At 46.9% G+C, this 13,553-nt stretch overlaps 1 protein-coding gene across 1 annotated transcript; it reads right to left on the bottom strand.

Moving 5' to 3' along the window:
- Positions 1-4: 4 nt before the first annotated feature.
- Positions 5-13,323, bottom strand: ccdc12.L (coiled-coil domain containing 12 L homeolog). Its single transcript, NM_001097790.1, is given in 7 exon segments — positions 5-708; positions 1,014-1,090; positions 6,909-6,943; positions 7,546-7,607; positions 7,835-7,914; positions 9,144-9,205; positions 13,218-13,323. Coding segments are annotated over 7 exon segments (474 nt in total). The 5' UTR covers positions 13,296-13,323; the 3' UTR covers positions 5-628.
- Positions 13,324-13,553: the final 230 nt, after the last annotated feature.

Genomic DNA, 13,553 nt, shown 5'->3' with positions numbered 1-13,553 from the left:
TCTGTGTGTTTTTAAATGTTTATTATAAAATGTAAGAAATAGTAACATGTTACTTCTACTTATACAATGTACACATGATACAAACCAATGTATTGTCCTACGTGAACTGGAAATGCTTCCTCACTGTAGCAAAGCCTATTGAGTTTCCACAGATACAGAAGAGCCTCGCACGGCTTATACCCTAAACTATAATCATTTAATTACAGACATTGATGTACAGGAAACTCGTGCCTCTGTATAGATCTGATCCTCTGTACTCCTAGTATTGGACTGTTCTCTTTCCCATGTCAGTCAGGGGGAGGGATTGATCCTGACTATAAAGCTGGTTGGAAGATATTCCTTGGTTTGATGAAGTAAATGTTCGTCTCTAGCATCCAAAGCTGTATCACTCGGCTTTACACTGCTTTTCCTTGCCCCTAGAGACTACTGCAATGAAACCAGGTAATTTCCACCAAATGCTCAACTGGAACCAAGTCCTGAATCCCTGCCTGACCATGGGAAAGAGAGCAGCCCAGGAGTACAGAGAATCAGAGCTCAAGAATGGTTGAATTCTGTGAAATCTTATTAGCCACACATTTTTGGGCCACAAATCAGGTGCTAGAGTCCTTTTTTCCATTACACAGTGGGTTTAGTCTGAATCTTCATCCTCTTGATTTGCTGATGCCACTGCTGTAGCCAATTCTTCCTCCTGTCCTTTTAACCGCTCCCCTGCAGGAAACAGAAGTCAGATAATACACCCCACAAGTACTTCCTGGCCTCCCTATTTTTATATAAGAAGCAGGCAGTGAGGGTGTCATATTTATGGAGCCAGTAGGGGAATAGAGTAAAAAGTTTCACCTAAAAAACAGCAGCCACTGTAACTATTCCTGGCGCCCAGAAAGCAAAATGTTTTATTGTCCAAGTCACAAGTGTCACAAATTGTACTAATTTGTCTGAAGGAAGTCACTGAACCCCACTGTTTACCACTAAAAGCCCCCCATACTCAGGTCTGATATTGTACCCAAAGGACTTACGTATTAACTCAGCAATGGCTCTCTGGGTCCTTTTCTCCAGCTTTTCCAGCTTCTTGGCTACATCTCTCTTTAGATCCCTGGGAATAAAAGACAAAGGTCAACTCCAGTCAGATTAGCTCCCCAGGTTATTCCCTACTGCATTGCCTATGCTGGAACGTCCAGTTCAAAATTTAAATTCATTTCTTTTACTATAGATTGCGCCATTAAGAACCATTAAATTGGGTGTAAAGCACCAATAAAACAGGATTTTTTGATACTCACCGTTAAATCCTTTTCTCTGTAGTCGATAGGGGGACACAGGGACTCTTGGGGTTTAAGCTCCACCCTCCAGGAGGCAGGACACTATTAATAAAATTAAAATTAAGGGGGCGTGCCCATATAGTGGCTTAACCCCACATGCTGTAGCATTCCTTCAGTTGGTACCAAAGAGACTGCTGAAAGATAAACTGTATCAATACTCAACTAGCAAACCAGTAAATCAGGAAAACGTTTCCATAAGACCAAGTGGTCAACATTTCGCTCAGGGTTGGGAAGCCCTGTGTCCCCCTATCGACTACAGAGAAAAGGATTTAACGGTGAGTATCAAAAAATCCTGTTTTCTCTGTCGTCTAAAGGGGGACACAGGGCCTCTTGGGGACTTAACAAAGCAGCCCCAGACAGCAGGGTGGGAGCGAATACAGAAAAGGTAAAGACACGTTACTGTACCACAGTGTGTAGTACTTTGCGGCCAAAAGCGGCTTCCGCTGATGAGAACGTGTCCAGTCTGTAGAATTTAGTGAATGTATGAACCGAAGACCAGGTGGCTGCTCTGCAGATCTGGTCCAAGGAGGCCGAGTTGCGCCAAGCCCAGGAAGCCCCCAAGGATCGTGTGGAGTGAGCTCGAACATTGGCAGGAGGAGTTCTGCCCTTAGCTAGGTAGGCTTGTCTGATGGTTTCTCTGATCCAACGTGCGATGGTAGTCTTGGAAGCTGACAGGCCCCTCCGAGGCCCGGACGGAATGACAAAAAGGGCTTGAGAGCGCCGATATGATTTAGAACGGTCAAGGTACCAGCGAAGTGCTCTGACCACATCCAGACTGTGAAATCTCCGTTCCTTGTCATTCTTGGGTTCCGGACAGAGAGATGGAACCACAATCTCCTGGTTCACGTGAAACGAGGACACGACCTTAGGCAGGAAGGAAGGCACAGTCCTCAGGACTGCCTTGTCCCTATGGAAAACCAGCAGAGACGGATCACAAGATAAGGCACCTATTTCCGATACCCTGCGAGCAGATGAAATGGCAACAAGGAAGGCAGTTTTCCAGGTAAGCCACTGTTCAGGGACGACACCCAGAGGTTCGAAGGGAGGGTCAAGGAGAGCCTCCAAAACGAGGTTGAGATCCCATCCAGGGACTGGTGATCGATAAGGTGGAACGATATGTTGTACTCCCTGTAGGAAGGTGCGGACTGAATCGTCTAGGGCTAGACGAGACTGGAAAAGGACAGAGAGGGCAGATACTTGGACCTTCAAGGAACTGAGCTTCAGACCGAGTCAAAAACCTCGCTGTAGAAAGGATAAGATCCTGGGAATATTGCATTCATGGAAGGAAAACTTTGATTCCTCGCACCAGTTCCAGTAGCTGCGCCAGACCCTGTGGTAGGCTTTAGAAGACGTAGCTTTGCGTGACTTCAGCATAGTGGCAATCACATCGTCCGCTATACCCTTACGTCTCCAGATGGCCGCCTCAACAGCCATCCCGTCAAAGCGAACAGTCCCGGATTGTGGTGAAATATGGGACCCTGCTGGAGAAGATCGCTCCTGGGAGGGAGGCGAACTGGTTGAGCTATGGACATGTCCTGAAGATCCGTAAACCACGTTCTCCTGGGCCAATACGGAGCTATCACTATGACCGTCGCACAGGATTGCTTGATTTTCTTCAGAACCCGAGGAAGCATTGGAAACGGAGGGAAGACATAAGCCAGGTTGAAACTCCAGACTTGTGTCATGGCGTCCACCCCCAGCGCCGTCGGATCCCGAAAACGGGCGTAAAAGGCTGGAACTTTGCGGTTGGCTCTGGATGCCATGAGGTCGACTTGAGGACGTCCCCACCTTTTCACTAGGTCTGTGAACACCGCGGGATGAAGTTCCCATTCTCCCGGATCCAGCTGGTTCCGACTGAGAAAGTCTGCTTGCGTGTTGTCCACTCCCGGAATGTGTATGGCAGATATCCTGACTGAGCTGAGCTCTGCCCAGGCTAGGATTTGTACCACCTCCGCTAGGGATGCTTTGCTGCGGGTACCTCCTTGTCTGTTGATGTAAGCGACGGTTGTGGAGTTGTCGCTTTGTACGCGGACAGACTTTGTTTGGAGTAGGGGAGACCAATGTCTTAGGGCAAGCTTGACTGCCCGAAGCTCCAGGACGTTGATGTGTAGCCTCGTTTCTGTGGGAGACCAACGGCCTTGTACCGACGAGTTGTTCCACGTGGCGCCCCACCCGAGGAGACTTGCGTCTGTCGTTATCACGGTCCAGTCCGGAGTTGCCCAGGACTGGCCCGTCGTCAGATTGTGGTGGTTCAGCCACCAGAGGAGTGACTCCCGTGTTGTTTGCTGTAGAAGAATCCGTTGGGACAGGGGACCCCCTTTCCATCCCGACAGAACGTTGGCCTGTAGAGGTCTCAAATGGATTTGAGCAAAGGGAACCGCTTCGATGGACGAGACCATCAGACCGAGTACCTTCATTGCGAGGTGGACTGTGGGGTGCCGGTCTTGAAGGAGGAGATTGACTTGCGCTCTGATCTTCCTCTGCTTGTCCAGGGGCAGCGAGACACGTTGAGTCAGTGTATCGAATTGGAGACCCAGGAATAGCATTTGGTGACTGGGTGTCATGCTGGATTTGTTCCAGTTGATGGTCCACCCGAAGCTCTGAAGCAGCGATATCGCTTGTTGCATGTCCCTTCTGCTCTTCTCTAGTGTTGGAGCCTTCAGGAGAAGGTCGTCCAGGTAAGGTGTGATCGATATTCCGTGGAGTCGTAGGGTTGCTGCCGTCACTGACATGAGTTTGGTGAACACTCTGGGGGCAGAGGAGAGGCCGAATGGGAGTGCCACAAATTGGTAATGGAGATTTCGGAATGCGAATCTGAGAAAACGATGGTGAGGAGGCCAGATTGGAACGTGGAGATACGCGTCCTTGATGTCGAGGGACATCATCAGTTGACCTGGTTCCATTCCTCGGATGACTGACCTGAGAGTTTCCATTTTGAACCGGACTGACCGTATGTGTTTGTTGAGGAATTTCAGGTCCAATACTGGTCGGAAGGACCCGTCCTTCTTTGGAACCAGGAACAGATTGGAGTAAAATCCGCAAAATGTTTCTGGCGGGGGAACTGGAATGATCACTCCATTCTGTTCCATGCTCGTAATGCAGTCCAAGAAGGCTCGGCCCTTGGCTGGGTTTGAGGGGACTCTGGACATGAGAAATTTTCGGGGAGGAAGAGAAGCGAAGTCCAGGTGGTAGCCCTCGGAAACGATTTCGGTTACCCAAGCGTCTGACGAGTATCGTATCCACACCTCCCGGAATCTCAGCAATCGTCCCCCTAGCGGTTGCAGTGACCCCGGAGGGGGTGACCCGTCATCCTGAAGTGGCCTTGTCGGCTGGAGACTTGTTGTGGAATTTGTTGTTCTTCCACGATGGCCGTCCCTTGTCGTTTGGTTTAGAGCGAAACTGAGAACGTTGGGGAGGACTGTGCCGTCTGGAAAAACGTCCAGTGTGGCCGCGAAAGGACCGACCGCGCCTGGAGGAAGTCGTGGGTCTTGACTTGCTTTGGGGGAGGAAGGTGCTCTTCCCTGCCGTGGCCTGTGAGATTATCTTTTCGAGCTCCTCACCAAAAAGTCGCTGTCCCTTGAAGGGTAGTGAGGTAAGGGACTTCTTGGAACGGACATCCGCAGACCAGTTCTTCAGCCAGAGCGTTCTGCATGCTGCGACGGAGAGCGCTGATGTGCGGGCAGTAATCTGTGCTGTATCCAGGGAAGCGTCGCACAAGTAAGCTGCTGCCTCCGCGAGGGACTGTGCGGAAGGCAGGATGTCAGCTCTGGGGATGCCATCTTGAATATCAGCAACGAGGGATTCTGCCCATGCCTGAATGGCTCTCGCTACCCAGGCTGAGGCGAGAGCTGGACGAAGGGTTGAGCCAGCGGATGAGTAGACTGCCCTGAGGAAACCTTCCAGACGTCTGTCAGATGGGTCCTTGAAGGCTGCGGCGTCCGTGACTGGTAACGCTGTGGATTTAGATAATCTCGAAACTGGTGCGTCCACAGTTGGAGGCAGTGACCATTTCTCTACCAAGTCCTTGGGGAATGGATAGGATTTCGAAAATTTCCGAGTAGCTTGGAACTTGCGCTCCGGCGAATTCCATTCCTCTTGTATTATGTTAAGGAGTTGGTCATGCGAAGGAAAACATGCAGAAGCTTTGTGTTTTCTTTTAAACAGGTTAGAAGATGAAGCCTGTTGTTCATCTCCAGCTGACGAGACGTCAGAGGGGGTATGGGTGTCGGTGTCACCCCTGGAGCTGGGAAGCCTTTTACGCTTTCCACTGGCTTTGTGACCTAGTTTGGCTAGGGCTTTGCCCAAATTGGTGGCAATGGAAGGAAGGCCCTGCAGGGATGCCAGGGATTGGGAAAGTTGAATGGCCCATAGGGGGGCAGGGGGTTCTGAGGAAGTGCCCGCTACCCCATCCATTGCATCCAAATCCTGTGCGGTTTCCCCAGATTCAGGGACCGTTGGGATGGACCCCTGGGTGGGCGCTGGACCCTGCCCCTTTGAACAAGATCTGCAGAGCGGGTCAGCCTGGCCCCCAGGGATTTTTAGGTGGCAGTTTTTGCAGGTAAAGTAAGTCACCTGTGCTGCTGGTGCTCTCCCCCCAGCCCTGGGGAAAAGTCCCCCTGACTTACCTTCTGCCATGTGAACAGTGGCTGAGGTACCTGCTGAAGTAATGGCCGTCAGGAATGTGCTTTGTAAAAGGGTGCCTAGAGGTAACCCAAGACTGCCTGAAGGTAGAAGCCTAATCCCCAAGAGCAAGTGGCTCCCGTGGCTCCGGGTCAGGAGGAGGAGGGCTGCTGGCAGAGTGGAAGCAGGAGAGGAGGATACAGTAAGCGGCAGCTTACTGTGACTGCGGGAAGTGGCGGGAGGAAGTTCCGCGCCTTCTGAAGCCTCCTCTACGCTTCGCGCCGAAAAAACAAAATGGCGCCTGGAACGCATCAGCGCGATGCGTTCCACTGCGCGCAGGAGAAAGGCGCGCAACTTCACCAACAGCCTGCCTGTGTGGGAGACCGTCGGAGGGAGCAGCGAATACATCGCTTAGTGCAGCTAGGTCTGGGCTGGGGTGAGGGGGGGGGGGGGAGAGCACGCCAGAACACGAGTAGAATATTATATCATACTCACTGCTGGCTCTTCACCAGTCAGAACATCTGCTGGCCCCAGTGGGTTGCAGGGATTTTTCTGTGCAGGTCGGTTATAGCCTAGAGGGCTAGAATATGACCCCGGTGAGAGATCCCTCGAGGGGGGGGTACACTCAAGGGACAGGCAGTCCTGCCCTGGTGACACCCCATAGATATGCTTCTGTCTTGAAGCTGGTATCCATCCTCCTTGAAGCAGGACACTTTTAAAACTGAAGGAATGCTACAGCATGTGGGGTTAAGCCACTATATGGGCACGCCCCCTTAATTTTAATTTTATTAATAGTGTCCTGCCTCCTGGAGGGTGGAGCTTAAACCCCAAGAGTCCCTGTGTCCCCCTTTAGACGACAGAGAAAATATATTTGCCATTCCTTTGGGCTAGTGTGAAAGCTGCCATAGTGCTGCTGTGTTTGAAATGGAAGAAATCCCATGCTGTGGATCAGTCGGAGCTGTGACATGTACTTACCAGTCGGGTTTCCTGGGAGCAAGATTAGCCAAGTCCTGTAGAGATAAAAGCATTGGCAGGTAAGACCCCTAAGCATCAAGTAACCGCCACCTCCCTCAAAGGCAACCTGAAGCTCTATTGGCGTCGGTGAACTACAACAATATCACTTTTTGTAGAGTCAAACACACAGCACCAAACTCAGTCATAGGAAGGGTTACGGTTATAAAACAGGACACTGTGCAGATAAAGGGTCACACAAAAGTTACTGTTGTAAGTGGAGTTGTAATTCAAATGAAGCTGCTGTGCCAGGATCTATAAACAACAGCCCATAAGATAATGGTGCATTCACTTAATGGTTAAAGGAGAATAAAAGATAAAAATGACTGAGGGGTGCGAGGTTGTCAGGCACTCTTGTTGATTGTTTTACTTTCTACCCAGGGGTGGTGCTCCTCTCATGAAAGATATAAAAAAAATATGGCCGCACATTGTTGAAAGGCACAGAGTAGGGAGTAAGCGTGTTGTGCCATTAAGAACAATTCAATTGGGTGTAAAGTACCAATAAATATATGTGCCTACACCACACCCATGATTTGTAGCTTGTGGGCTCCTTTAAGAGTGAACAATTATTGCCAATGGACAAAACAAGGAGAGTACTTACTACTTCCTCAATGATTGGCTCTGGTTTGGCTGCTTCCAGCTGTTCCTGTACCTTCTCTTCCACTAGAGGGCACAAAAACACAGGGTTAGATTAGGAGGAGCATTTCACATAATGTTGTCGCTGCAGTAAGTTGTCTACACAGGTAACGGCTAATGGGGTTGCACTCAAAACCAATGTTAACAAAGCGCCAAATTATACAATATTACTTTATTCATAAACCGATACAGGCAACAGTGGTTTAATAGAACACCCAGAATGATATATTTGATGTTGTGGAACAAGAACCCACCTGAGATTGGCTTGGCCTGTGGCACCTGCCGCTCCTTCAGAACTTCATCCTGGGGGGTGTAATTTCTCAGCTTCAGCTCCCTAAGGAAGAACAGGATTTAAATATTCTATAATCTATATAATACGACCCCATTGCCCGTGCACAGTCTCTGTAAATACTGTCGGGGGCTCACACATGGGCTCGGCTGCCTGGGAACACATGAAACATAGCAAAGCCAACAGCATCAATAGCCTGTGGTGCCCAATTAATATCAAAGGGAATAATAAAATGCTAATGAAGCCATTCAGTACTATAACAGGATAGATATATTCTGCCCCAGTACGTAGTGATTACTTTCCTTCTTATAGGCGCAAGGTCACCCATTCCGATTAGAAGAAAAGAGGTTCCAGCTAAATATTGGGAAGGGGTTTGTTACAGTGAGAGCTGTGAAGATGTGGAATTGTCTCCCTGAATCAGGGGTACAGGCTGATACATTAGATAGGTATAAGAAGGGGTTGGATGCATTATTCACCAGTAGCTCCTCCCAGCAGACAGGAGGGAGCCAATGAGATTAGAGGAGGGAAAGGGGTGTTACAGGGAGAGCTGGGAAGTGAATCAGTGGTACAGGCTGATACATTAGATAGGTATAAGAAGGGGTTGGATGGTGTTTAGCAAGTGAGGGAATACAGGGATATGGGAGATAGCTCATAGTACAAGTTGATCCAGGGACTGGTCCCATTGCATCTTGGAGTCAGGAAGGAATTTTTCCCCTCTGAGGCAAATTGGAGAGGCTTCAGATGGGTTTTTGCCTTCCTCTGAATCAACTGGCAGTTAGGCAGGTTATATATAGACTTAAAAGGGTGAACTTGAAGGACGTGTCTCTTTCTTCAACCTAACTTACTATGTTATACACAGATTCATTGTTCTCTGATCACTGATGCACGCAACGCTATCACATGACACCCTCCCCATGTTTGCCAAGGCTAAGCCAATTAGTCGCTTCTCTGTACCAACGGGCAAGCAAACATTCTCTAAGTGGGAAAGCTGAACGGTGAGTTGGTGGAACATTCCCATTAGGCCGTGCAAAATCAGTTACTAATGGTGATTATCCAAAGCATGACATGGAGCTGGTCTGACAAGTCTAAACTTACAGCAGAGAAAGCAAGAGGCAAATGGGCAATGGTACAAGATTTTAGGCCTTTCTCCCTGCTGAGTATTTTGAGTGACTGAACCGTATGGTATAAAGGCACCCAAAATTACTCTACTGGCCCATAGGGAATCACCTAAAACAACAAGCACTGGCTGGTTAGGGGAGAATAAATGTACTTACCTGTGTTGTTCTTCCTCTTCGCCTGCTCGTAGTTTACTCTGAGGTTCACTTTCATCTTTTTGCTGCAAAGAGAACGGAGACAACGTTTCAGGCCCACAGACTGATCTAGTGGCTATGGGGGAGCTGGTTGAACTGGAAGAGATGATTGGTGGGTTCCACTGTTTGAAGATCCATAGGTGGCAATATGTCTAAGTGATGGGATACACTTCATGCAAACACTCAACCCAACAACCCTGATCAATGCTAAATAACAAAAACTGCTATTCTACCTGTTGCACACAAACCTGGCCACAGATAAATACCAAGGATATTTTACTCATTGTTGTAACAAGTAACTGTAGCCAATAGATCAAGTTCCACTGGGACAGAAAGTGATATGACATTGTTGGGGTATGCCTGGAACCACCAATAGCCCAGGGTACAAGAACCCCCTTTTCCATAAAGTAAAGGGGTTGCTCACCTTTGAGTTAACTTTTAGTATTATGTAGTGATACTTTGAGACAATTTGCAATTGATTTTTATTTTTTGTTACTTGTGGTTTTTTAGTTATTTAGCTTTTTTATTCTGGTTGCTAGAGTCCAAATTCCCCTAGCAACCATGCACTGATTTGAATAAGAGACTGGAATATGAATAGGAGAGGCCTGAATATAAGAAGAAGTAGCAGCAAGAACAATACATTTGTAGCCTTAAAGAGCATTTGTTTGAAGATGGGGTCAGTAACCCCCATTTGAAAGCTGGAAAGAGTCAGAAGAAAAAGGCAAATAATTAAAAGGGATACTGTCATGGGGAAAAAAATTTTTTTCCAAAATGTATCAGTTAATAGTGCTGCTCCAGCAGAATTCTGCACTGAAATCCATTTCTCAAAAGAGCAAACATATTTTTATATTCAATTTTGAAATCTGACATGGGGCTAGACATATTGTCAATTTCCCAGCTGCCCCTGGTCATGTGACTTGTGCTCTGATAAACTTCAATCACTCTTTACTGCAAGTTGGAGTGATATCACCCCCCTCCCTTCCCCCCCAGTAGCCAAACAAAGGTAACCAGATAGCAGCTCCCTAACACAAAATAACAGCTGCCTGATAGATCTAAGAACAACACTCAATAGTAAAATCCAGGTCCCACTGAGACACATTCAGTTACATTGAGAAGGAAAAACAGCAGCCTGCCACAAAGCATTTCTCTCCTAAAGTGCAGGCACAAGTCACATAACCAGGGGCAGCTGGGAAATTGACAAAATGTCTAGCCCCATGTCAGATTTCAAAATCGAATATAAAAAAATCTGTTTGCTCTTTTGAGAAATGGATTTCAGTGCAGAATTCTGCTGGAGTAGCACTATTAACTGATGTGTTTTGAAAAAAACATGTTTTAAAATGACAGGATCCCTTTAATGATGAAGACCAATTGAAAAGTATAAGTATTGTAGAAGATACTAAAAGTTAACTTAAAGGTGAACCATACCAGATCTGATTCTCGGTACTTTCTGCTCCTGAGCTGCTCAGATCTCTGGACTTAGATAAAAACAGGGGACACTGGGCTTCAATTTCCCATAGTGGGACAAATGTAAACATCCTCAAGGCTCACCAAAAGTGGATTTAACACCATGTCCCGAGTCCCACTGTGCTGAACTGCAACAAGGCACAATAACAAGAGAGCAACTGACCCCACTGGGTTATACTGAACTATAACAACTGCAAACATGACACACTCAGAATTCCAAAGAACCGGTTTCTGCTGCACAAGAACCAAGTGGGCAGCCCAGTAATGAGTAACGACCCCCTGCTGATCATTATCTAAAAAAGGTTCCCATGTCTGATGCCTCAAGCTGCTTCCCTGGGAGGAGAAACACAAGGATTGTCAGACATGAGGATCAGGCAACATGATGGCTGGTGAGGTTAATAGCCTGTAACATGTAGGTACACCCCGTTGTATATTTTGGGACACAAAGCAGCATTCACTAATTACACTGGCAGCTTCCCCTTTTGTGTGCCAAACAGATATATTCTACAAAACAAACATGTAAATGTCTCCAAACTAAACGGCTTTCTTACAGGGGTGAGCGAAGCTTTTAGGGAAACAAACATGTTGTGGGCCACTGACTTCCCTTTCCTGCTCCTACTTTAGAACACAGAAGTACACAGCTATGGGAAACACACGGCTCATTTAGTTGCAGTAAGTTGAAAATTTTGGTGGAAAATGTCAGCACCCAAGGAAGGCCCAATCCCAGACTAGTCCCACCCATTAGTTCCACTTCCCACTGCCTATTGGGCATTGGGCAACATCTGCAGCTCCTGCTTTTACTGCAGAACCTGCTCTGCTGTCAGTCACGTGTAACACAATGACATAAGTAGAAAATATCCATAAATACAGATATTGGATCTGCAACCTTGGCTCTCCAGCTGTTAAGGAACTACAAGTCCCACAATGCAATGGAGTCTAATGAAGGAGTCTAAAGGCAAATGCATTGTGGGACTTGTAGTTCCTTAACAGCTGGAGAGCCAAGGTTGCAGATTATAGCATAGTTAAATCATTGTTAAATTGGGTTTAAAAAAGACAAAGTCCATCAAGTCCAACCCCTCCAAATGAAAACCCAGCCCCATACACACACCCCTCCCTACTGTCACATAAATGATATATACCCATATCTATACTAACTATAGAGTTTAGTATCACAATAGCCTTTGTATTATGTCTGTCCAAGAAATCATCCAAGTCCCTCTTATAGTCATTAACTGAATCAGCATCACAACATCACCCGGCAGTGCATTCCCCAACCTCACTGTCCTGACTGTGATGAACCCCCTACTCTGTTCCTTTAAATGAAACTTCTTTTCTTCTCATTTAAGGAAACTCCCAACACATTGCCATTTAGTGTATAACTTGCATTTATATTATTTTTGCCAAAGTGCATAACCTGCATTTATCAACATTGAACTTCATTTTCCAGTTTGCTGCCCAGTTTTCCAGTTTAGACAAATCACTGTGCAAAGTGGCAGCATCCTGCATGGAACCTATAGTTCTGCACAATTTAGTCTCATCTGCAAAAATAGAAACAGTACTTTCAATGGCCACCTCCAGGTCATTAATAAACAAGTTGAAAAGCAAGGGACCTAGTACAGAGCCCTGCGGTACTCCACTAACAACACTGGTCCAATTAGAAAATGTTCCATTTACCACCACTCTTTGTAGTCTATCTTTTAGCCAGTTCTCTATCCAGGTACAAATACTATGTTCCAGGCCAACATTCCTTCATTTAACCAGTAACCTTCTGTGTGGCACTGTATCAAATACTTAATCACATCCACTGCCATCCCAGAGTCAAGGTCTCTGCTCACCTTCTCATAAAAAGAAATTAAGTTAGTCTGGCAAGATCTATTAAACATAAAACCATGCTGGCACAAGCTCATAGTATTATGATTTGATATGAAGTCCAGTATCTTATTCTTTAAGTATTATCATGTACTAAATGCTTGACCCAATAGCCTTCCTCAGGTGAATGATGAAGGCTATTGGGCTACAACATATGGTGGAAAATATCCCCTTATACGCATTGCTTTACGGGTTATATATATATATGTGTATATACTGTATGACATTGTAAGGAAGGGATATGAGAGTGTTAATCAGTCAGGAAGATGAATGATGCTCCAAGTAGTAAGGGAGAGGTATTTTGGAGAGAAATAGAGGAGTGGAAATGAAATAATTAGTCTTTATATCTGGAGCCACATGGCCCTTCCAGCAGGTGTAGGAGGGATCAGTCTGCTGGGCACAGAGAGAGACACTTGCAGCTCTTACTGAGGGACAGATTCCCCAATCACACAGGTAACTGGCCTACATCTCCCAGCATCCCCTGACAGCCTCAGTGGCTTATAATGTAAGAACAGCTGAAATGTTGGTGGATGGATAAGGGGATCCTACACTAGGAACAGCCCACGTGGTACAGGCCAGAGCCACTAGCAGCTCCCACTCCCCTGTATTCATAGGGCTGTGTCCCACATACACACGGTGTTACATAAAGACGGAAGAGCCGCTCCTGGAATATAATGCGAATGGAATCACCGCGCCCCTTCTCACCCTTTTGTTCCGTAGCTCTTTCAGCCTCTCTTTCCTTCGCAAAGCTTCCACTTCCAACTTCCCCACGTTGCCCTCCATCTTCCCACAATCCTCTAGCGCCTTTCCCAACAACAGCCAATCAGGAAGCGCGAGCCGACCAGTAGGAAGTCGCAACGTCACTGCCAGACCAATTAATCAACAGCCGATGGAACTGAGTCTAATCTCCAGACTACCAGTATAGCGCGGTGAAAGCAGATCGCATCGATCAATTCCTGTCAGATTACTTTCTGATGAAGGTGGTGGTTGTTAAGATGTATTTCTTCTCTGACTTAGCAAAGGGAAATTATTTAATATCTG

The sequence above is a fragment of the Xenopus laevis genome, chromosome 6L (genome assembly GCF_017654675.1).
Source record: "Xenopus laevis strain J_2021 chromosome 6L, Xenopus_laevis_v10.1, whole genome shotgun sequence".
Taxonomy (NCBI): Eukaryota; Metazoa; Chordata; class Amphibia; order Anura; family Pipidae; genus Xenopus; species Xenopus laevis.
The sequence above is the reverse complement of the archived record's forward strand: the minus strand, read 5'-3'. Positions and strand labels throughout refer to the sequence as shown.